Source organism: Miniopterus natalensis, chromosome 1 (genome assembly GCF_054644295.1).
Source record: "Miniopterus natalensis isolate mMinNat1 chromosome 1, mMinNat1.hap1, whole genome shotgun sequence".
In the NCBI taxonomy this organism is placed as follows: Eukaryota; Metazoa; Chordata; class Mammalia; order Chiroptera; family Miniopteridae; genus Miniopterus; species Miniopterus natalensis.
The window spans coordinates 137,669,848-137,694,303 of NC_142081.1; the positions used below are offsets into that span (position 1 = coordinate 137,669,848).

The 24,456-nt window shown below is 39.2% G+C and overlaps 1 protein-coding gene across 1 annotated transcript in view; it reads left to right on the forward strand.

Annotated features, from left to right (window-relative positions):
• COL25A1 (collagen type XXV alpha 1 chain) overlaps positions 1 to 21,588 on the forward strand; it is a 440,472-nt gene extending 418,884 nt beyond the window's left edge. The window contains exons 32-37 of the mRNA XM_016209473.2: positions 4,330 to 4,383; positions 5,887 to 5,913; positions 6,857 to 6,910; positions 11,034 to 11,111; positions 12,940 to 12,978; positions 16,987 to 21,588. Coding sequence (XP_016064959.1) covers positions 4,330 to 4,383; positions 5,887 to 5,913; positions 6,857 to 6,910; positions 11,034 to 11,111; positions 12,940 to 12,978; positions 16,987 to 17,022 — 288 coding nt within the window. The 3' untranslated portion in view covers positions 17,023 to 21,588. The remainder of the gene's footprint in view (positions 1 to 4,329; positions 4,384 to 5,886; positions 5,914 to 6,856; positions 6,911 to 11,033; positions 11,112 to 12,939; positions 12,979 to 16,986) is intronic.
• Positions 21,589 to 24,456: the final 2,868 nt, after the last annotated feature.

Here is a 24,456-nt window from a genome sequence, read left to right on the forward strand (position 1 = left end):
TGGCGTACTCCCCAACCCCATGTTCTATAAGCTGAAGTCATCCATTCAGTAAATATTTATCACATGTTATGATGTACAAAACCCCGGTGTACTTCCAGTGTGAAATGGAAACACTCTCACCCTTTTATGTAAAGTCCATTTTGCTCCAGTGAATTGAATACCATTATAATTAATTCCTCACCCTGTAATGTTTTACTAATACACTATATATACTTATTCAATACTGTAAGGGAAGCAGCTGTTTCCCCTGATCTAGAAGAGTTTACAGCTAATTGCAGAGGGGGGAAAAAAATCTGTGAAAAATAGCCAGATAATGAGGCCAAAGTGAATAGAGATAGGTTCAGGCTGTACATACAGTGATGAGGAAGGTGGCTTTGTCCAAGAATGCTTCTGGAAAGAGGTGAGTCTTAAAGAAATACATAATCTGAATCTGCAGTTATCTTTCTATATTTGATCTTATTTCTAAGATCAAGCCAATGACTTATGAAGATCATCTTAATTAAAAATATTTAAAAGTGAAGAGCCTCCCCCACTGAAGCACTTAAGCGCTGTATCAAGAAATTCAGTACTGGTACTAAAAACGGAGCAGCAAATCTCAAGTAGTCTTTTGGCAGAGTGCCCTGGGGCTCAAGAGGGTTTACCATTTGGTAAATCAGCTGCTACTTCCGATAGCTCCACAGTGTCACAAGAGTATCGGGTCTCGGCCCTGGGGCAGAATTAACCCGGAGAGCAAATGAAATCTCTAAGAATTTTGGAAGGCATAGTTGAAGTCAGATGGTGTGCCGTGTAAAATGTTACACTTGTATTTACTCAGCATGTTAACTGCCTTGACTGGGTCATATATCAGGGCTCTCTTAAGTGCCCCTCACCCCAAGTGCTAAACTCAAGTGTGATTCTCAGTGTTAATTGATTGAGGTGCCATCTGGACTCTCTTGAAAAAGTTTCCGATTTTAAAGCGGGAAGAATCAGGAAAGGGGGCCATTCTAGAATAATTTCTTAGTGTAGACATGCAAATTAAAGAGCCTGAATAAAATTAGACCAGCCTAAAGGAAGCCAGCCATTTGACAGACAGTGTTATTCAGAAATTGTCAAATGCATGCCTGGCACCATTAGTATTCGGCTCTTCAAGCTCCTGATGGTTCCTGCCTTCAGTTGATTTCTTCATCTGGCCTTGTAACCGCTTAGGAACTCTGTAGAGGATGTTAAATTGGAGAGGTTCAAAAGGTGAGGAGGGGGTTGGTGATTTTTTAAATTTTGTATTATTTAATCCAGGAAAAGAAGTTACACATTCCAATCCCCCTGTTAATATTTCACTCCTAAACGTTTTCAAGCTGGGATCATTAGGATGCTTTTGGCTCTAAGTGACACAGCCCCAACTCAAAATGCCTCAGTACAATAAAGACATTTATTGTTTTCTATAATAAAATGTTCAAAGGAAGGACTCTAGCCTTTGCCTCTGTGCCCTTTCCGCGTGCCGGCCTTGTCCTCTGACCACTGGCAAGCTGGTCGCGGTGGTGCTCACCTCCCTCCAGGAGGCATCCGCAGGAAGCAAGGCAGGCCTTAGCCTCCTGCGCCTCTTTCCTTACAGTGAGGAACCTCCCCAGAGTGGCCAGCTGACTTCCCCCCACACTCATACCCACTTCTGAAGCAGTCACTGCTGAGAAATGGATTGTCGTTATTAAAGTAATTATTTGGGGTGGGCAGTTCTATACCAGAAGTTCCACAGACAAATGCTTTAGTGACAGCTTAATCCAAATAAGCCACAGTATATTCATTTTAAAAACAAAATATAGCCACGTTGCTCAATCAGAGGAGGGAGAAGGGAGTAGATATATCAAAATAATCCATGGAGATTTTTCAAATGAAATCTACTCTAATCTGTGGAGTTTTTAAAAACTAGATCTACTCCAGGTTATGTGAACCCTCCTTTTAAACCCCCACCTCTGACTACGCACACACACACAAACATATTCCCACCACCACCACAGTAACTACCACCACCACCATTTTAAAAATTATAAATAACACTGCCAGATCAAGATGAAATAAATTTACTTTGAATTAGGTGCTCTTTGAGTTGCCAAGCCCTTTTTATTAAAAATAAGCCCACTAGCTCTAGCCCATTTGGCTCAGTGGTTAGAGCATCGGCCTGCGGACTGAAGGGTCCCAAGTTCAATTCTGGCCAAGGGCACGTACCTGGGTTGCAGGCTTGATCCCCAGCCCCAGTCAGGGTGCATGTGGGAGGCAGCCAATTGATGTATCTCTCTCACATTGCTGTTTCTCTCTCTTTCTCTCTCCTCCACTCTCTCTGAAAAGCAGTGGAAAAAATATTCTCGAGTGAGGATTAATAAATAAATAATAAATAAGACATCTAATTGTATAATAATAGTGATAGCTGCCATTTGTGGGACATATTATTTGGCAATAGTGAATTTCATATTTTATAATCGCATTTGTCTTCAGAAAAATTCTTGTAGAACATGTATTATTATTCTTATTTAACAGCCAATGAAACTCAGGCACAGAAAGGTTAAGAAAGTTACCTAAGCCCTGGCGGGTGACTCAGTTGTTTGGAGCATCGTCCCATACACCAAAAGGTTTCAGGTTTGATTCCCGGTCAGGGCACATACCGAGGTTGTGGGTTCGATCCCAGTCAGGGCATGTATGGGAGGCAACCGGTCAATGCTTCTCTCTGACTTCGATGTTTCTCTCTCTCTCTCTTTCCCTTCCTCTCTCTCTAAAATCAATAAAAACATATCATCAGGTGAGGATTCAAAAAAGAAAAAGTTACCTAAGGCCATGCAGCTAGTTAGTGACAGAATTGGAATTCAGATTTAAATCTGTTTTATTTCAAAGCCTGAGCACTTTCCTGAAAGCAAATGCTGCTCCTTCAGTAATAATGAATAAACGTTCAAAAGCATTTGTCATATTTATTTTCAGCAATCTCCCTGTTCTTTATGTGCTTCTGGGTGACAGTGCTAATTAGCTCCACCAATCCCTAAGTTTAGAATAAAGAATGTTAACAGGGGCCTGAACTTTGCTCAGACGGGAATCTGGAGTTTAGAGAAACAGCATAATACACGGGTCTGCATGCACAGTTATCGGCGGAGCTTGGCACTTTACCCATGAAAACGATTTGCTAACCTTTAAGGGGCATGATAAAAGAAGGTAACCTTTTCTGTTTGGCCACTCATATAAACATCACTGTGACTCCTGAAGTTTGCCTGCCAAATCCTGACAAACACGTTAATTTTGGAGATGTGGCAGAGGAGAACTCTGCTTGAAACGCAGAGCAGCTCTTTCTCCGTCATCACAATCATTTCATATCCATGGGATGACATCCAATTACACTTATTCTTTATAAGCATTCAAGATTATCATTTAAGCCGAGGCAAGCTATTCTATTTAAATAGGCACATGGAGAGAGAGCGATGAGGTTAACAGGCATTTAGTAGGAGGCATAAAAGTTTTAAAGCCCTCTTTTTCAGAAAAGAAGCAAAACAGGTACATGATTGTATTCATTTGACTTGATTGATTAATTCAACAGTTATTTACTGATGTGCCAGACACTGTTGTATGCCATGGAGGGGGCAGCAGGGAACAAAGCCAGAGGCCCTGGCACCCTAGTGTGCATATTCCAGTCATGGGCTCAGTGGAGAATAAACAGGTTAGCCTGGCCAGTGTGGCTCAGTGGCTGAGCGTCGACCTATGAACCAGGAGGTCATGGTTCGATTCCGATCAAGGCACACGCTTGGGTTGCAGGGTCGATCACCAGCAGGGAGAATGCAGGAGGCAGCCCATCATTGACTCTCTCTCATCATTGAGGTTTCTGTCTCTCTCTCCCTCCCTCTTCCTCTCTCTGAAATCAACAAATACAAGTTTTTTAAATAAATAAACAGGTCTCCCGGTGTGTGAGTGCCCTGTGAGGGCAAGGAGTGCGCAAGGAAGATCTTGCTGAAGAAGAGATGTTTGGTAGAAAGAAAAAGGCATTTTATTCTTACAGTTTTAAAAGAGTGATAACTTCAAATAATTAGTAACAAATAAATACTTCATGCTAGTTCCCAAGAAACCCAAGTACAGCATCCTAGACATGCTGGTCCTTTTGCACAACAGGGCAGTAGAAGTCTTACAGCCCCTCCTTCAAAGGTGATTGGGTAAAATAGTCTAATGTAGATTGCTTTTACTGTATCATTGGCAGCGACTTTGGAAGAGCCTGAATCTTTGGAATTTTGATAGAATGCTACTTCAAACAGAGGCTTTATACACAGGCTCTTAGGGCACAGGCATGAATCTAGGTGTTTGATTTGAACTTTCTGCCTTTTATTTTAGGGTGAAAAAGGAGCTGTGGGAGAGCCTGGACCCAGAGGGCCCTACGGTCTGCCTGTGAGTTCTTGGTCTTGTGGGCAGCCTCTGCCTTCAGCGTGCACAGCTCACCTGTCACTGGCACACTTAACCCTTCCCTTGTGGGGCCTACTAATCACATTATAGGAGCAAGAACAATCCACTAATTCTCTACAACCCCAGTGTCACCATGTCCTCCAGAGATAGGTCATATTCGTGTCTTGCTCTCCTTCTCACAGACAGACTCACTCCCTCACATGCCACAGGACTGAGAGGATCAGAGCTTGCCCATGAGATGAGCAGTACTGACCTTGAGGTGGTTCTCCCCTGTCCAGGGATGCCTTCCTCATACCATCTGACTGGACAGCCGTGACTGGCACTTCTTTGGGAGGTCACTGAACCAAAAGTGGGTGTAGGAGCCTTATTTAAAACAACTTCGCAAGCTTGGTCTATTCTCATAGGTAACTTACAAAAGCTACCCTTGCTAAGAAGGTATTTCTCGAATTGATGTTTACAATGACTGATGTCTCTGATCCTTCTAAGTCACTGTGATGACAAGGGATCTTCAGACATGGAATGTGGATAGTGTTCTGTCTTCTGAAAATTCTCAATGACACAGACTTCAAGTTGAGGCCTCAGGTTTGCTTCAGGACATTAACTTTGGGATAATCATAAATGATTCCATGGGGTAGGGAAGGACTACAATAGAAGCATGTGCTATATTAAGGTTTTTAACCCTATGCACCTTCCGCATACCTTGTACTTTCAGTTTTTATGAGTGAAATAAACTTAAACCATGATTACTTCAACGCTAAATAAGAGGCTGATTTTAAATTTAAAATAGATTTAAAGTGAAGGCTTATTTTGAAATAGATTCCAGTTGATAGAGTCAAAGCAACCTCTCAGGAACTTTGAGTGGATCCGTTGTGTGACACAATCAGGTCACTGCCCCAGTAATCTGCACCAGGGAATGCATTTATCATCCTTCTACAACAGCCTTATGATTCCTTTCACATTTGAGTGTCATTCATTTACAAGCTTACTTAAAAACAGTGTCTAAGTTGTGACCTTCTCACCCTCAATATTTATAGACAAGGGGCACATCTAGCCAAATTCAAACTATATTTAACAATAAAGTTTCCACATTTTTTTACTCATTTATGAGCTAACTACTAAGTTATCAAATTAAAGCAGCATTGATGTGCATGCCTTATTAGTGCTGGTGTGCTTTTAAATCAACTAAACCATTTTTGCTTTCAACTTATTCCTAGATTGATAACTTGGATACCAAGCATTTAACATCAGCAAAATAACTATTTAACCCAATATACAAGAAAACATTTTCATGACATGTAACAGCAACAGTAACAGTCACTTCACTTGGGTTAGTGAAAGAACTTCGTAGTACTAATCGATAGAGAATCTATTTCACACATTTGAAGTAGCTCTAATACTAGTGTTGCATGTCCAGGCAGCCTTAGCTAACACAGTAATGTAGTCATGAAACCCTGGAACACTAATGTAGCTCCTGTGGTTCTTTGGCAGGGGAAAGATGGAGAGCCTGGTCTTGATGTAAGTAATACGTACAACGAACATCTTCCTGTTATAATAGATGCTGATGGTCTCCATCATCAGTAACAGCAAGAATCCTTCTAATTGTTTCTGTGCACATAGATATGCATACTACATATATTGCTGTGCATGTAGACAGCGGTATAAAATACACCATGAGTGGTTACATAAGATAAACATAAAGGAAAAAAATAATTATCTGGTATAAAATTAATACTGACAGTTGATAGTGCCACTTCAAAATACTTTCCCAAATTAGGGACACCCTCAACATTTGCAGTTGAACTACTTATTTTTAAATACGCATAAAATTAAAGTATCTTTCACATGCTACCCTTAGGTAATGGTGTGTTATACTATTCTCAAAGCTCTTATGCAATATTTCTTTTCTTTTAGCATAAAGCCTCTATATATCTTACAAGTCAATAAATATAGAGAATCTCAAAAGTAAATGCCTCTTGAAATGAGCCCTGCTCATCCTGTGTTATGTGAATAATAACAATAGCAAAGTAATAGTAGTTACTATTTATTGAGCACCTGGTACGTGCAGACATAATTCTGGTACTCTGTTTCACCACATTTAATACACACACCAGCAGTTGTCTAGTAGATATCATTAACCCCATTCTACACTCAAGGGACTAAAATGCTGAGGTAAATGATTTGCACAAGGCCACAGACAGCAGTGAACTTGCCAGAATCCTGATATTCTCTCCACCGTACATTTCCTAGGAGAAAAAGCTAGAAACTTGTACTATGTAGATAATCGACACATTGGCAGATTATTATTCCTAAGGGCTACTTTACCTACGTTTTGAAATTGTTGGGCATGCCATTTTTCTTTATATCTATGTTCAGAAACGTGATTTTAAATTTATTTTTTCAGTTTGATTTTGCCACACTTGCATCAATACATCTCTTTGGTTTGCTTTTTACCCTGTAGGGCTTCCCTGGTCCACGAGGCGAGAAGGGTGACCTGGGAGAAAAGGGAGAAAAGGTGACCTCTGCATCCCAGCACGTGCCTGCTGGATTTTTCTCACGCTTTCTGCTTTGCTTCAACCTGTGCGAGTTGTTCATTCATCTAATCCTGCTCCCTCTTGTGCTCCCATCTAATCCTGCTCCATCCTGTGCTCCAAAAACACGCTGATGCCTGGTCTAAGGAGTCGGGTCCTCACAGAGGAATGAAGGCTACACCACTAGAAATAAGAGCACTGTCCAGTGTAGAAGAAAAAATATATAATCCCCAGAGAGCCAGGCTAGAAGTTTTCAACTACCTGACACCAGTGTTGAAAAATATCATGTTCAGGGATGCTTGAAAATGAAAAAAACCCCACATTTATTATACATTAATGTAAACCAAAATAGTATAAACCCACACCTCAGTTATCTTCACAACAGTCCCAGTCAAAGGACAGAAGATATGTTCTGTACCTTGATTTTCTTGACTGGAAAATAGAAGACAAGCAGTGTGACTAATAAACCCCAGTGAGTCCATGAGGCAGCTTTTAGGTGCTGTAGGTATTTTTAAGTGAAGATATTGGTATGTTTTGTGAGGTCGAGTTTAGGTTCTATCTCAGGACCATCAGCTCCAGGCTATACAGGAACCAAAATCAGGCAAAATGGTTTTATGTCTGAAAGTAAAATTTGGATTATGGATTTTAAAAATAAATTTTTCCTTTCCTCTCCCATTTGATCAGATCTTTGAAGAATAATCTTTTACACTTGACACAGCAAAGGAAGCAAACAAAAACTCAGCCCCTCCACAGAACAGTGAAAATCTTAAAGTGGCTGAAGTTGCACTTTCACGGTTCAAATTTAAATTGTACCTCCACAGTTCAAATTTAAATTTAAATTGCCCTTCCACAGTTCAGTTATATTTCTCAGATTAAATCATGCCCTGATCTACTTAACAACACACTGTTTTCAAAACCCTAGAAATTATCTTTGACAGTGAAGTTCATAGCTTTTGAAAAGCAAGGCCAAATGAGAGTTGTCAAAGAAAGAAGGGCGTGAGGACTGCTGTGTATTCTACAGGCTGTAAACATTACTTAGCCTCCCATTGGTCAGAGAGCTCATGTGAGGGGTTATGTAAAAAGCACCACCACCATCATCAATAACATTACACTTATTGAGCACTTATTAAGTGTTTTCCCAAAAGCTTTACATATGATAAGTCTTTTAATCCTCAAAACTACCCCCTAAGGTTGGTGCTATTTTTGTACCCATTTCACAGACAAGTAAACTAAGGCAAAAAATAATTTTTTTTTTTTTTTATTCTAAATTATAAATTCTGGCCATAAAATATAAATTTTTTGAGATAAATTGTATATTTTAGCTCAAGGTATGTGTACTTTAAAGATTATAGATTTTATATTCACCTAATGGGGTGTATTGAGTCCAAAATCTTACTCAAAACTGTGTCACCATTATGGGGATACTTATTTTAATGCTCTTTTAAACAAAGAAGAAATTACCAATATAACAACTTATGAAAACATTAAGCTACAGATTTAATCCTCAGACTAATGTTAATCACCCATACAAAATATTTCCGTATTTCAGACTCCATGTAGAGAAGTTTCATCTTTAGGAAGATTAGATTCTAAATGTGAACACTTTATGTCTAGCATTCTTTGACATGGGACATAAATACTAGCAGGAACCTTATGTGCTCATGCCCCCATGGAGAGATGGTTTTGTGTTACATAGGGAATCCCTAACTGTTACAAAACTATGTTGACTAATAATAACACTGATATATTATTCTTTGTACAACAGTGTCTGTTTTCCATAAAGCTTGAAGTTTACAAAAATATTCCTGAAAAATTATGCCCATAGCCTGTTCAGTCAACACTCCTATGACAACACTTTTCTGTTGACTTACTAATATGAGTTGATCTAGCCAACAGTGAAGTGAATTCTAAATTAATAATACCTAACACACCTGGTGTCAGTCACACCTCCGTGAAGAGGAGCCCACTGCCTCCTGGGAGGAAAGAGCTCACCCAAGCAAGTGGGAATCAGTTTTATGTCAAGGCACTGAAGTTATTTGCTGAGGAGGGATGTTGACCCATCTGCCTGAGTGAGCAGTTTACTCCCCAAGGCCCCTCCCAGCTTCCTGTCCCGCCTGCTCTCATTTTGCCCTGGCTTCTCAGGTCTTTGTCTTTAATCATGATCAACCAAATCACACAGAACTTCTATCTTCCCCCGGTGTTAAAGAAACCCAAGTGTTTTTGATTCTGAGCCTTCTGATGCAATCTTTTTGGCACACAGGAGATAACGAGGAGCTTTTGCTCCTGTGGTCAGAATGAAGACGTTAATTAGAGTGCATATCTCATATTTTTCTGTTCTGTGCTTGCCGTTTTACCTGAGAATATTCGTGTTGTCTTGCTTCTGAATCTATCCAGTTTTATCGTAACCGCCATCCCGATTGCAGAATGAATACGCTAATTTAAGTATGTGTTGTATTTTGTATTCTGTACTCACCCACTTCTTGTCTATAAATATGCAGATATTTATGTTAATGTAAAACAGCTGAGGTGCATTCCTTCCCTCTCCTCCTTTTGCCTCCTTTCCTAAATTCCTCCATCCCTCTGATCCATGCAGATTTCCACAACCTCTACCTTGATTCCTAAATACTAATTTCCATGGCTATCTTCCCACTATGCAATTATCCTGCCTACCTCATTTTTAGTGTTAGCTCAGCTGAGTCCAAACTGCTTTTCCTCTCCTGAACAGAATTTTTTTTTTTTTTTTTGGCATTTGTTACCCTGTAAGTAAGCTGGAAACCCATTTACCATTGTGAACATCTGGCATGAGATCAATACGAGTGAGTTAGAGAAGATCCCTGGGTTTACAAATAAGTCTGTTTCTCCAATTGGTATTGCTGAGAGTATTAGCACTTTTTCAATTTATCTACCTGACTTAATAAGGAAAATATTTGCTCTTAGTTTCCTGAAAAAGAATGTTAAAAGAAATAGAAGCATATTTTAATACATCGAGTATTTTTTAATGAGAGCTACAAAAAATAATGTCATAAAATTGGATGTATTTCAAAAAGGTAGGAGCTGTTAATATTCTTTTCTTCTGGTTCAATGTAGCTTTCACCTACTACAGGATTAGGGGGGGAAACAAGTTGATAGGTATTAGGCGAATATTAGGCGAAGTATCCATTATTCCTCTGAACCTCACCTGCCACTGGTTGGCTTCAGTACAGTTGGTATCCGTCACATGCACACGCACACACACACGCACACACGCACACGCACCACCCAGATGCACGGCAGAAGCACCTCATTCTAAAGGGCCACTGCACTGGGCCCTACGTCAGCACCGATCATTCTTCCTGAAGGGTTGGCCTTTTAGGTCTCCTTCTGTCAGAGTATTGAGTATCGTAAATAAAATGCCACATATCGTTGCCAGAGTCCATTGTCACTCTGCTCTTTTTATATCATGCCTTTCCTAAACCAGAAAACAGTGGTAAATGCCCTTCCAGACTTTTATTGGCTAAATCATCTTTTGAATCACCCTTATTTACCCTCCTCCAATAAAACCTGTCTTTTATTTAAACCCTTGTATCCACAGGGGGAAAAGGGAAAGAAAGGCAAAAAGGGGCCTAAAGGGGAGAAAGGAGAACAGGGTGCCCCTGGATTAGATGCACCTTGCCCGTTGGTATGTCTGACTCATGGAACTCTGTCTCCAGATGTCGTGTGTGAAGGGATGAGCTGGGAGAAGAGCAAGCTGGAGGGACCGTAAGAGCAGGGGTCCTGACTGGGGTCATTTAACGTAGACTTCAAGGTCCCAGAAATATCCGTCCCGGTACATTCCACACCTTGTCTCTGGCCACCAGCTCTGCCTGGTTTCTTAACACTCAAGTATTGATCCAATGTGAGTGGCGGATCCAAAGAGGAACCAGCCCAGTTCTGTGCTCCTCAAAAGAGGTCACAGTTCCCAGACAAGTCCTCATTGTATGCAGAGCTTTGTCCAACTTCACTGCGTATTATTTGTCACTTCAGAGTTGCTCCTCTCCCAGCCTTTTGTTATTGTGGTTATTTCTTTAGCAGAATTTGTGCGTAAGTGATTTCTTGTTAGTAACTATATGAGTTAATCTTTACAAACAGGGATTCCGTGGCATTAAGGGGGAAAAAGGGGAGCCAGGCCAGCCTGGCCTGGATGGGCTGGATGCCCCTTGCCAATTGGTACAGTATTTCTCTTTCCTTCCACCCTGCATGCAGTTCCTTTGTTTATTACATATTCATCTCTCTCAGTGTAAAGTGGTGCTTCTGGACCAAGCTTTACATGCTAAACACACTACATGCATGTGCATGAATGGCTCCTTCAGCAACTCTGCAGAGTGAAGAGAGCACGCATGCATTTCTACCAATGACTGGAAACTAATCTCCTGACATTGTTTTCACAACTGACAATGGGTCTGCCTTCTGGGGGATATCAGTTTATTCAAGAAATATTTATTTAAAGAGTACATTAAAATTGCATTAAAAGCTTCTATGAACAGGCACAGTTAGGCCATAACTTTGGGATATACCCCTAAATTGAACTTTTTTTTTTCTCCTCTAAAGGAAATAAAGGCATTTTTACCTCTCCCACTAAATTTCTGTCAGGCTGTAAGGCCAAACCTGCAGAGTTAAGCTTCTGCGGTGAAGAGTTAGCCATTTCTAGGGGATGCTGTGAAGAGACTGTAGGGAAGTAAACCAAGCTTCTTCCAGCTTCTAAAGATAACAGTCTACAGCCAAACCCTCCTCTTTGTCACATAACCTTTTCAATTTAATGGTCTTCCTTTTGAAACTCACTTTCCTAAAGTAGACAGAATTCCCTTATCTCCATTGGCATGAACCCAAAATCCTCCTTATACTAAAATCTAAAATTCTACTGGGTGATCCTTGTCCTTGTACCAATCTGGCATTACCGAATTTTTCCCAAATATCGTATAAAGTTATTTCAAAGGTTTTTTTACATTTTTAAAAAAAGTATATTCATATTTTCTGAGGTGTAAAGGAAAACATTTTATGGTTGTGTTGATGGTTATACTTGGTCTGCATGTTTTTATATTATTTTTTAGTGCTAAGCATGTTTCTATAAAGATAACGTTGTTTCTCAAGTCTTTTAAGAGATTGTGTTTACAGAAAATATTTATTTAGTTTATAATTACAATTAGAAAGTATCAATGTGAAGTGCCTAGCCTTTTATTTTGTTTGCTTGGTAATGATAATAAATAATATTTTACGATCATTTTGTTGGGAGGAAACACAAGCATGCCTCATCCCATACCAACTCTCCCCGCTTTATTTGTATCATTTGTATCTGAAGAGTGTTCACACTGTAAATACAAATAAATTCTGCAACATTTAGGAATCCCTTGTTTATTCAGAATTTGTCAACTGGCTTCTGCAGAATTTTAATAGAAAAATTGATAAATGCTGTGGATAACATTTTACTGTAAAGATATAGATAGGCTGCCCATGTTTTAATTCAATGGATTAAATATATTCTACTGTATCCGCTTTCAGTATGGAAAAGTGAAAAGTAGCATGTGAAGGGCTATAAACTTCAGATAGAAATGGTTCATCATTGATTACTCATCATTCTCATGCATTCAACATACACTATAGCAACCAGGAGGTGAAGTTACTTCGCTTTATTTAATAATGATAATTGTGTTATGTGAGTTAATGACATTAAGAGAAATAGTACAGATTTATTATCTAAAGGTAGAACTGAGTAGACCACTATGCTTTGTAAATTACTTTTTCAAAATCAGGCATATTTTTTCTATACTTTATGTATTTTCAAAATGTGTACTCTCCCTAGAAAAACATTTGAATTTTCTTCATCTTAACTAACGTTGGGTATTCTATTGGGAGTTAATTGTTGTAATTAGAAAAGGATGCCTATGGCTAGGGCTACCTAATGAGTAGAAGCCCATCTATGTTAAGCCTCTGAGCATGTGAATTATGAAGTATGAACTTTTGTGGAGCCTAAGGAATCCTGATTCTTCCTTTCAAACAGGGGCCGGATGGATTACCCATGCCTGGCTGTTGGCAAAAGGTAGGCTTTATGGAATTATTTCTGAAAGAAGCACTCTCCCTTTCCCTTCACCTGGCCTAGCCTTTTCCATTTACAGCAGACCTTTTGAATTTGACGTTGCTGAACGTTTGGATATTAAAAAGAAAAAGATTTCGTCTTTACAATATCTTTCGATTACTATGTGTACTGCTAATTTCTTCCAAAACTGAGGAGCGAAAACAGTTCTTGACAAACATTGTCGTTTGGAACCTCCCGGACCTAATGCTTTCTTTGGAATGGGAAAGGCCAGGCATTTGCATCTTCATAATGGTTTGCTTGTCTCTCAATAAACTCTTTGTCCCCCTACTGTTTAAAACTATTCGTAGTCATGATTCTTTTTCTACGTATACTCAATTACTTAGACAAACATGCAGATAACATGGTAGAACCCTGTCCATATTCATCACAAAGCTGAGAAAGCAGAAAATGTAAGCATGATCTTTTTCCTTCAGTGATATCTTGATTTATTTAGGAGACTGGTTATATTTAAGTGGGGGGCCTCTGTGGTATCGGGTTATTCTAGCCTCTTCACGTAGCTACCCACGGCCACAGTGTAGGGAAGGGAACTTCTCCTAACAGAGACCCTTCTATGTGATAAGCCCTTTCGTGTCAGGGCTGTCATTTTACTTAATCGTCCCAGTAACCCCATCGGGTGTTATCCTCCATGATTCCAATGGGGAAGCTGAAATTCAGAGAGGTTAAGTAACTTCCACGGCACAGAGCTAGTAAGCAACAGAATGGGAAGGAGACGATGGGAAGCAGTGGCAGAGCTTTAAGCAGGCAAGAGCTGCGTTCGTGCTGCGCTGAGGGAGCACCAGGCCTTTACAGTGACGTGGGGCCCTAGGAGGGACTGCGCATCTGTGCTACTGCGGGATAAAGGAATTCCACTGATGTAACAGTGAGCTAGGGGCAGTGTACATGCTGCGTTGATCATTTTGAAATTTTGTCTCTAAAACCTTGTGGCTTAGTAATTCTTGACAGGCATGTTTCACTGGCAAAATTAAAACTATATAGGATTGCAGAGCGATGAAGAGTAACTCGACTCTCCTGGTTTCATCTTAGGTCATCAACTACGTTGTGAGATCCTATGTAACTTACTCTCTTAACGACTCTCACCCTACTTGACCAGGGAAAGAAACACCTTCCTTGTTTCTCAGCAGCATCATTTATTTAGTAGCTTCCCAAACTCCACTCTCAGCCTGTCAGATAATTCTCTCAGTCACACCTGAGCTCAGGTGGTTCTCAGGAAGGTGGGCCTATCATCATATTCTCCTTCACCTGGGGAAAGTATCCTTTCACCATCATAACCCCTGTTCTCAGAATTTTAATACCGTACTGAGCTGGAATTACCGTCTGCTCTTTGACCTTTGACCTGTAATCTAATACTGTAATGATTTTTTAACACAGTCATTGGCATACCCTACGTAGAGGTAAATGTGAAAGGCTTAATCAGCCTTCTAACATGACTCTGAACTTGGGTTCACATCATTTTCAGCCACTTCTAAATCATGTCCTTTTTGTGCAGGCACCATGGTGGCGACAAGCAAAGCACTCATCATTTTGGTTCACAAAAAGGCCGATCCTAGTAGTAATAAGACTGGCATCAGAAAATCAGAAATTTCCCTTTTAAGTACTCATTTTTCCGCAAAATACATACCATAGTCTACATAAGATCAAGGATTTCTTAAATCTCGCATCTTCTTATATAAAAAAAAAAAAATTAAATGATTGAACTCAGTATTGTTTGCCACACTCCCAACACACACACACAAGCAAATCATTGTGATCAACCTCTGCCAACCCCCTCATCCCCAAAAAGAATAAACAGTTAGAAAAATGGAATGTTCTAAAATCTCTTATGTGGTCAACTTAGCTATCTCAAATATACTATTAGTCAGGTCAAATTATTTTTAAAATATTTTTAGAAGGCCAGTAGATTCCTTTTAGTTAGTCCTGTTTTATGTGGATCCCTCTTTTAAATACTGTTTATTAGCCTCTGGAGCATAGTGGTAAATTCAGATTGTGGTAGCCTTGCAAATTACTGTGATTAATGAACTAGTCCCCTTGGTCATGCTACTCTCTAGTAATTTTTTTCATGCCAAATAATTTGATCTTTGTTTAAATTGCTTTTCTTTTTAGATACAGTTCAGTTTTCTAAATTTTGATGAACAATGATGTACCAGTTCACAGTATAATTAGTACAGTGAGTAAATGGCAGGATTTATTTTAAAGAAAATACTTACAGACTACTACAGTTGTCATCCATCCTTGTCCAGAGATTAAAACTATTTAATAGGAAAAATACCTATAGCCTTCGTATTTTTTATTGTTTCACTAGACCTTATTTTTCCAGGTAGCGTTAACAGGATTTTAGCAGAACCTTCCTAAAACAAGGTGACAGATTTTTAAACTAAGTTTTAAAATCTAGGGGCTAGGAGAAAATTTTTTAAATTCTGTAGATTATTTGCAAAACACTGGTATTCAAAAAAATGTACCTGTTTAAAATTTGAGATAAGTGAGAGTTAGTGAGAGAAAGGAATACTTCCTGTAGGCACATTCTCTGGCGTGAACACAACATGCATAAACACAGAATGGGCTCCATCTCTAAAGATCACAAAGTTCCCAGCCTCATAAGCACATCTAATGTAGCATCTATTTTTCTTAGAGAGAGAAAAACAAATGTTTTTAATTAATTAACTGGACATTTTGCTTTCTCACTGATTTTTATTTTTGAGTAAAAGTGAACATCACTAAGATCTGCTCTATAAGTTTATACCTCAAAGACAATGGCCCCTCGGTTCTCTCAGACTTATCCTTAGTTTTAGGAAAACCTTAATAATTATGAGGAACCAGAGATTTATGACACCTTAGATCACAGTGGAACCTGTAATTCAGCTTAGAGACCTGCTGGCGGGCTGGTGCCCCTTTCCCGTCATTCACAGCAGAGCAGGACTAGCGAAGGAAAGAGGAACCGAGTCGGGCGTCGGTGAAGCAAGTAATGCCTCTGAGATCAGGATCCTCAGCCTTTCCCACAGTGGGTCTTAATGCTTGGAGATCATCTAAGTTATAAATAGGACATGTACTCTAATTATGGTACATATACGTTAAAAATTCTAATTTTCTGCTTTCCCAGAATAGTTACTGAAACACTTAACCAGAAACTTCTCTGCAGCAAAAGGAAAATGTGGGTTGAATCCAGGATAGAAATGTTGATGACACTGGAGTTTTAGAAAAGGCATGTGTAGGACACAGATTGATTGGCTCCGTGATTGAAAAAAACCACACACAACTCTATTCAGGGTTCTACCAGTCTTCTTAAAGTAAATGTTAATTTGGAATTTTTATCCTAGACGACTAATTCTGTATATTTGTCTTTTTTGTTGTTTGTTTTTCTGCAGTGATGAAACTAACCTTCCGAGCATGAAGTTGTGTATATAACGGTCCACTTTTTATATTTATAGTTGAAAATCCAATGGCAGATTTTACAAGTCTGAGATATGTTTACATAGAGCTGCTTCTTCCTGTTCGCAGTAGTGCATATGTCCATCTTTCCTTTGCTCACATCTAAAATTGGACAACATGTGAAACTAGTGAGAAGCCTGCAAAAATTATAGATCAGTATCTCTTTATCTTATGTAAAGATACGTATTTAAATGGACATATCAGTGATAGAGAATGATTGTTCCTGCTATTTTCTTACTTTGGGCTTGTTAATTGCATGGACAAAAGGGACCATGAAATAGTTTACATAAAATTGTGACCAAATATGGACTCAAAACTATGAAAATGTACCATACTGACTGCTTTTAGAGTTTATTGTCCCATCTCTACTCACCTTCACTATTAGCACTGGGTTCACAACACCCATTGAAACCGACTAAAAAAGCATGACTGTGCCAACCCTGCTTGTTGTGCAGCTTCAGATGCTAGCATGCCTCTTGATGAGTCCTTTGATCACATCTGATCTTTTATTTCTTTTGTCATCTCAAGGGGGTTACACCATGGCTTATTGCCAAAAAGAGATAAGGTGGTGGAGAGCACACACACAAGTGGTCTTGTATTTTGAGGGAGTTGCAGTCCCAACTGCAGATCTACAGCTTCCAGTATTGTGGGCTCACATGGCCACCTTGGTTGAAATATCAAGGGGTTGAGCTGGTTGTGCCGCCGGTTTTCCTTGGGCTGCCCTTGGCAGTGAAGACCAGGGAAGAGGTCCGGTTCAGCATCCTGTGCTGTCTCTCCTGTGACCAAGTAGGAAAGAGGTTTACAAATGCAGGCACCCAGAACAGCAGACTTTTTGTTTTTAATAAACTGAATTCGAACAGGTGTTAGTATGGGTGCTTTTGGAAAATGACAGAGACATGCAGCATTTCTTTTGGGTAGAAGATTCTTGGAATGGCAGCCTCTGTTTCTGAGGATGAAGGGTGTGTACATCCCACCAAAGCTCAGGTTGCTGAAGAAATCACATGTCCTGAAGGGAGCTCACTCCACAGTCTCTATGGAAGCTGATGTGAGAGCTTCCCTTCTTTCCAAGATTGAACCCATTTCAAACATTTTCGACAAACTTCTAGAAGCAGAAGATTTTTCCAATTCTTTTAAATACTTTTTCTTTTCTTTCTTTTTTTAGTCCAAGGAATACTAAACTGAAATGCTTTTGTCATATTTGTTTGAACAATTTTTTTAAAAGCAAAGTCTTCAAATTCTAATAACTTGGAACCAACAGTCAAGATGACCTTTTACTAACTTCTTTCTTTCTTGTTCTGAATAATTGAAGAGAATGTAAAAGAAGCTCCACTTTCACTCCAGTCATTGTAAAGTATCCAAGTTAAGAAATTTTTTCAGTACTTTTTGCCTTTTTTTTTTCACATGATGAATATAACATACATAGTGATTATCAGTTAAGATAAAGTCAAGATTTGGTCACATTTCATAGTATTAGCTCATTTCTATTTCTATTTTTTTGTAGTTCTATTTAGATATGTTTTGTCTCTATTTAGATTTCTTTACCTTTTTTTTTTTTACATATCTAGGTGTTTGTCTTATGCACAGACCAAATCTGAGATCTCAGAAAGCTGTGAAATCTAGTTGCCATATAGTTGCCATAAAGAGAGTATTTTTTTCATCTTCTTGCTCAAAAGTTACTTCACTGTATTAGAATGAGCATTTCTTTGCACAGTAAAGTGTTGGTAGCATGTTTTGAAATGGCTTATTCTACATGGATGAGTTCCATTAGGAGAAGCATCATCAATGAGGAGTAGTCACTTTCAGCCCATGGGACGATACCATTTTTCTCCTGACTTAATGCCATTTTGTGGGAAATTTTCTAGTTTCATGCATAGGTTTTCACCACTGGGGGGAAATTAGTTCATCACTGACTCATGCTGACAGTTAAGATATGATTGTAAGACAAGGATCCTAAGGTCCTTATGATCTCTTTCAATTATATAACCAAATGCTCAATTATACAAAATGCCTTCTTTTTATTTCCATTAAGTTTTCAAGATTGGAAAGACGTTCAAACTATTAGATCAATCTAATTGGTCACATTTCTAGGAACATTCCACATTCTGAAGGCATGTTGGCATTTTTAAAACAACAGAGGGCATTTCTCTAACCATCTCTCCTAGGTCATGGTTAGGATGAGGTATTATTGTTCAGTGTCTGAAACAACTTGTCTTAAGTAGATTGGAAAAATGAACTAAAGCAGGTAGAACTACAGTCTCTTCAGGAAAACAAGCAGTAGTGTCTTGAGAAAAATCTGGTGGCTACATTTCATCCTATGTATCTTTCTTTCTACTCCTCTAGTAGAAACAGGTATTAAGACGGATCACTATTTAAAACTTGCACAGCTTCTAAAGAGAATACCTCTAAAGATAATCATGTTATGTACAAAAAAAAATTTTAAATACAGCCCTTTAAAGGATATTCTGTCCTATGTATATATTGGGTTTTTGCTCTGACTTACAACATTGACTTTTATTCCATGATTAAAGGAATAAAATTATTAACTTCCATTACAATTATTTCCTTGGGACAAGCAAAGAGATGATAGTACTCCTCTTTGCTCAGTGGAATTACTAGGTCTTAACCACTATGATGATCTAAAACTTTTGGTTACTAAAATATTTTCGAGCATCCGTTTTGTCATCATTATAAGGAATCCTCAAATAATTGCCAAATGAACTAATCAATTATGTCTGCCGATATATGTGTTGGCAGATACATATTTTTCTTAAAGATTTATTCCTTTTAATTTATATTATTGGATAGAGGGTTGAGAATTAAACGCATGAAAGACACATTGGAAATAAATCAAGATCAGGTTCTATTTCTGATAAGCATCTTTTAAAGATACCAAATTGGTATGTGATTTAGCTTTAAAATTGTTTTTCATTCATGTTGGTGCTGATGTATTTCTTTTGTTTTCTTTATGGACAGTGCAGCTCTACTATGGATAATTTCATTTCTCAGTTTAATAGCATTCCTAAGCTGATAGTGTGTGATTTTATCTTTGAAGTTCATGAATTTGCTGTAATTATGGTTCAATGACCAGTCTTTTCTAATGCTTGTTTTGCATTAACAAAACAGTGTACCTGTAGGAATATGTGTCCTTACTTGGATTGTGGATCCTCTTATTACATGTTCTTTTCCTATGCCATATGCCTTTCATCAACGTTCATTCTCATCTTTAACTGACATAATTTGATTTAGTGTGACAAAACCAGAATTAGACGAGTCTGCATACATTCATAGAGTACCTGACACACAACTATGCCTACATTTTTTCTAGTTTTTATTTTTATTATGAAAAGCAGTCTTGAGGAGTTTTTCTTCTTTATTTGATTTTGTGGAAAACATGAGAATATCTGGAATTTCTATCCCCCCAAAAAGCCTGTTCTTGAATTTACTTCCTGTGCATAATGTTCTAAGAGGAAAGTAAGAACTTCCACATCCGGTAGTTCATTCTACATGCCTTTGCTAGTTTGGAAGATGGTCAGATCACCATGTCAGTACCTATGGAAAGATTGTCTTTGGTATCTTATATTTTTATCACTTTGAAAATGTGCTTAATTTCCCAAGGTGGGTTTTTTTTTTTTTTAATGTTACTATTGTAGCATAAACTGTTAACACCACTTTTCACCTTTCCTTTTTTATTTTGTCCCTATGTGTTATCTTGCTCAGAAGTCAGTTATGTTTGCGTGGTGAGTGGTGTTTTAATATCTTCTAATAAGTAGTCATAGGAATATGTCACTACTGGTATTTCTCTATTTCTTAATAATCAAGTTATATTAACATTGCTAAAAATGAACTTTTTCAACTTATACCAAAACAAAAAACAAAATCCCTGCTATCTCTAGAAGTCAAGACCACAGCAACGTATTCTTATATTCTCATAAATATCAATTAAGAACAATTACATGTGTTTGATTCTGGCTGTTAAAATTATTCATTCCTAATGGAATTAACATGATTGACCAATGATGATTTTTCTGACCTTCAGTCCCTACTCTTTCCACTTTTGTTGAAATATCTTCATATTGGCTAGATTTACTATATGCCATAGCACAGATAGCCTTCCAGCATAAATTTTTAGTGGATTTAATTTTTATTAATCCAATACTGAAACGTTTTAATGGCATGTCTGATTTTTTAAAATGTGTTTAAATGCATAAGATTCTCTGTGCTGCTTCTTGACAGAACTGTCATTTTGGGAATAGGAAGGAGGACATTGTCAACCTGACCTATTAGAATTTAATAATAACTTAATAGAGTACCATCATTTCTCAAAATGCAGTTGATATTCTCACATATCTCAGAAATATTAATAAATTGGATTCACAAAAGAATGTCTTACATATTATTGACATTTATGTGAATATTCTTTATACTGTTGTAAATGTTTCATGCAACTTAATAACATTTTTAAAAGATGTATGTATCTGATTTTCCTTTAGAAAATATTATATTTTTATTTGTATTTTTTACATTTTAAAGTTCATCTCTATGTGCAGCTATTTTTATATTGCCAAAAAAATCACATGAATACGAAATAAGAAAATGCAAAAAACCTATTTTGGCAAGCATTACACTGCATATTTTTCTTAATGTTTTGTGGGCCAGTTTCATGTAATTGATTATTCTAAGAATGTGTTGTGTGTTATCACTGTAAATATGGCACAAACCCGTTTTTCTCAGTAGTGTAAATAATTGAAAGGTTGAATTCTCCCTGTTTGACTTCTTATTTCAGTTTCGTTTTAATTTCTCCAACTGACATTGCTGAATCAAAGATGCGTGTGGTTTTCAATTTGCAGTTTGAAGATAATTGCATTGTATTCAGCTTCTCATTTGTCCTTATTTGCTTTCTTAACTTGTTTACAGGGTTCCTAGTTTGTGAGAAGTTGATCTTCAGAATTATTTTTACACTATTTATGACTTATTTTCATAATGTGTACAAAGTGTGTAATTATTACAATATTAATCCAAACAGTGGTAATGAATTGTATTGTTATAAAGCTTTATTGATGTTCATGAACACCTTGGCCTGTTTTCTCTGACTTAAACACAGCCCATAAATAATTTTATTCTACTTTTCTACAGTATTGCAATACCATCATTAAACTTCATGCACATATCTAGCCATGATGATTTTCTAAAAAAATACACAAAAGCTGTACTCTGTTTCCTAGATAGTAATGCCTCCAGACAGCTTCCCCTGCAAACTCACCTTTCTTTCAGAATTCTCCGTCTTGATGAATTAGACTTCCTTACACTCCAGGAACTGCTCTTTCCACCACGTCAGCTCAGTCACCGTCATTCAGTGAGAAGGCAGCGCCCGGCGGTCACTGAAATGGACTGAGTGGGGGTGGCCGAGGCCTCCGTCAGGTCACCAGCTGTTCGCAGGTCCTGCCTAACCGCGCGCACTCCTCAGGCCTCACCGACCTGCTCTCTCCAGCAGCGTCCGATGCACTTGACCGCGGCCACCGCCTCGCACTCTTCCTTCAGTCCCCATGTCCCCACGCTCTCGTGCTCCCTGCTCTCCTTTCCCAGTTTCCTTCCCCAGCCCTCCCTCCTCCACCTGATCACTGATCAGGACTCTGATCACTGATCACTGATCAGGACTCTGATCACTGATCACTGATCAGGACTCTGATCACTGATCACTGATCACGCTGCTTTTGCTTTTGCTTTCCTCTGCCTCATTCCCTCGGGAAAGCTCGTTCAGTCCCACGTAGACCAGGTTTCTGTCCTCACCTCGCAGCTGGTGCTCTCTCCGACCTCCCATTAGCGTCAACACACCAGCCCACCCGCCATCCGAACAGGACAAAACCCGCAGAGCACCCCGGACCCGCGTCCCATCCCCGCCCATTCCCTTCCACGCGCAGCATCTGCTCCACTGCCAAGCCCCCTGCACTCTACCCCCTCAGCATCTCTCAGATCGCTCCTTTCGCCTCGCCCCCGTTTCTATTGTCTTAGTGTAGCCCCCCCATTTCTCTCTTGGACTCTTAGAAGAGCCTTCTAAGTGACCTCCCTGCTCTAGTGCCCGCCTCCCCTCGCCTCATACTGTGTGTCACCCTGAGGGGGTGATTCAGAGAAAGCAAATATGGTGTCTTATTTATTATGAATTTATCCTACCATTTCACTTCACATAGAATTTGTGGCAAATTAAAACACTTATAAAGAGCCCTAGCCGGTTTGGCTCAGTGGTTAGAGCCTCAGCCTGCAGACTGAAGGGTCTTGGGTTCAGTTGCTGCCCAGGGCACGTGCCTCGGTTGCAGGCTTGATCCCAGCCCCAGTCAGGGGCGATTGCGGGAGGCAGCCAATCGATGTGTCTCTCTCACGTCGATGTTTCTCTCTCTCTCCCTTCCACTCTCTGAAAAGCAATGGAAAAAATATCCTTGGGTGAGGGTTAAGAAAACCCCACACTTAGAAAGAAATTAAAATATATAAGTTTAAATATAACCAAGAAAACCATATATAAACAAGTTCAAGACCACAAAGAAAGTTATAATGAAAATATATGACATCAAATTGTATGGCTCGAAGCTTCTTGATGTCCATAACAAAAAGAAATAAATCAATTACATGTTTATATCATCCATGATGTGAAAACATACTACTTCCTCAAAAGAATCAAAGCTGATAAGAAGTTTCTCATATGACATTTCCTATAGAGGGCATTATCTTTAGAGCATCCCTACAATGAATCTAACAGCAGGTTTCTAGAATGTTCCTCAGTGTAAGACAAGTGCATGAGCCGAAACCCACTTCACCAAAAACAGTTCTTCAGGGAAATTTAATCATGCTAATCCCTTGCTGAAAATTCTCCAGTAGCCCCCCATTACCACTGAGATACTTTGGTATAAAGCACTAGGCTTTTCGTGACCCCATTCTGTGTAAGGCTAACTTCTGCCCCCGATGCCCCACCTCCATTTCAGGGGTCTTGTTCTGTTTCGTCAACTTCTCTTCAGATCCTGTCCTAACACATTTAAACACATTCAGGCGTCTTCCGTTTTCTCAACACCATGTGCCCCTTTAGTAGCTGCCCTCTCTCTTTCCTGCCTCCCCTTCTGAGACAAGCTTCTAAGAAGTTGATTATATACTCACCCTACCCACTCCTTCGCCTCCCATTCACTCCTCCATCCACTATTAAGCTCTGCCCTCGCCACTCCACCAAACTACTTTCCCATAGCGAACCCCTAAAGCCTCATGAACGGAGTTACCATCAGTGTGCCCGTCTCCCTCCAGACTCCAGCTTTGATTGCAGTGTTTGGTGCGGCAGGCGCTTCAAACTCAGCACGTGCAGCACTGAACTTGCCCTCTGCCCCCGACCATGCTGTCCCTCCTGTGCTCCCTTTGGCAGGGAGTGGTGTCACCGTGATGTCTGACCCAGCCCTCCCCGTCATCACCCAGTCACTCTCCATGACCAGCTGGTTCTCCGGGCTCAATGTATGCTAGGCCGGTCATCTTCACAGCATTTCCACGGTGACAGCCTAAGGCCAGGTAACTTGTGTTTCTTCCCTGGACTACTCTAGTAGCAGGTCTCACAATAGTTGGTCCTGCCTTACACTGTAGCCAGAATGATCTTTCCCTGTTTAAAACTCTTTAAGTTGAGGCTCTTCATTTCTCTCAGGATAAATTTCAAATCCCTTATTTTGGTTTACAAGGTGCTTCTCAATTCAGTCCATATCTACTTCTCTAGCCATACCTCCCATCATTGTCTCCCTTGCACTTTATCTAGACAACCAGAACTTATTTCAATTCTTCAACCAAGCTCTTTTCTATCACTTTCCAGATCTTCTCTTTATGACTTTTTATCTTTTCTTTACTTAAAAACCCACTTTACCTCCATAATTCCCACCTGTTTTTCAGGTCTCATTTTAAACATTGCTACCTCTGGGGAACCTTCTCTAGATCCAAATCTTAGTGAGGCCCTCCCTTTGCACCTTGTATTTCATTTATCAT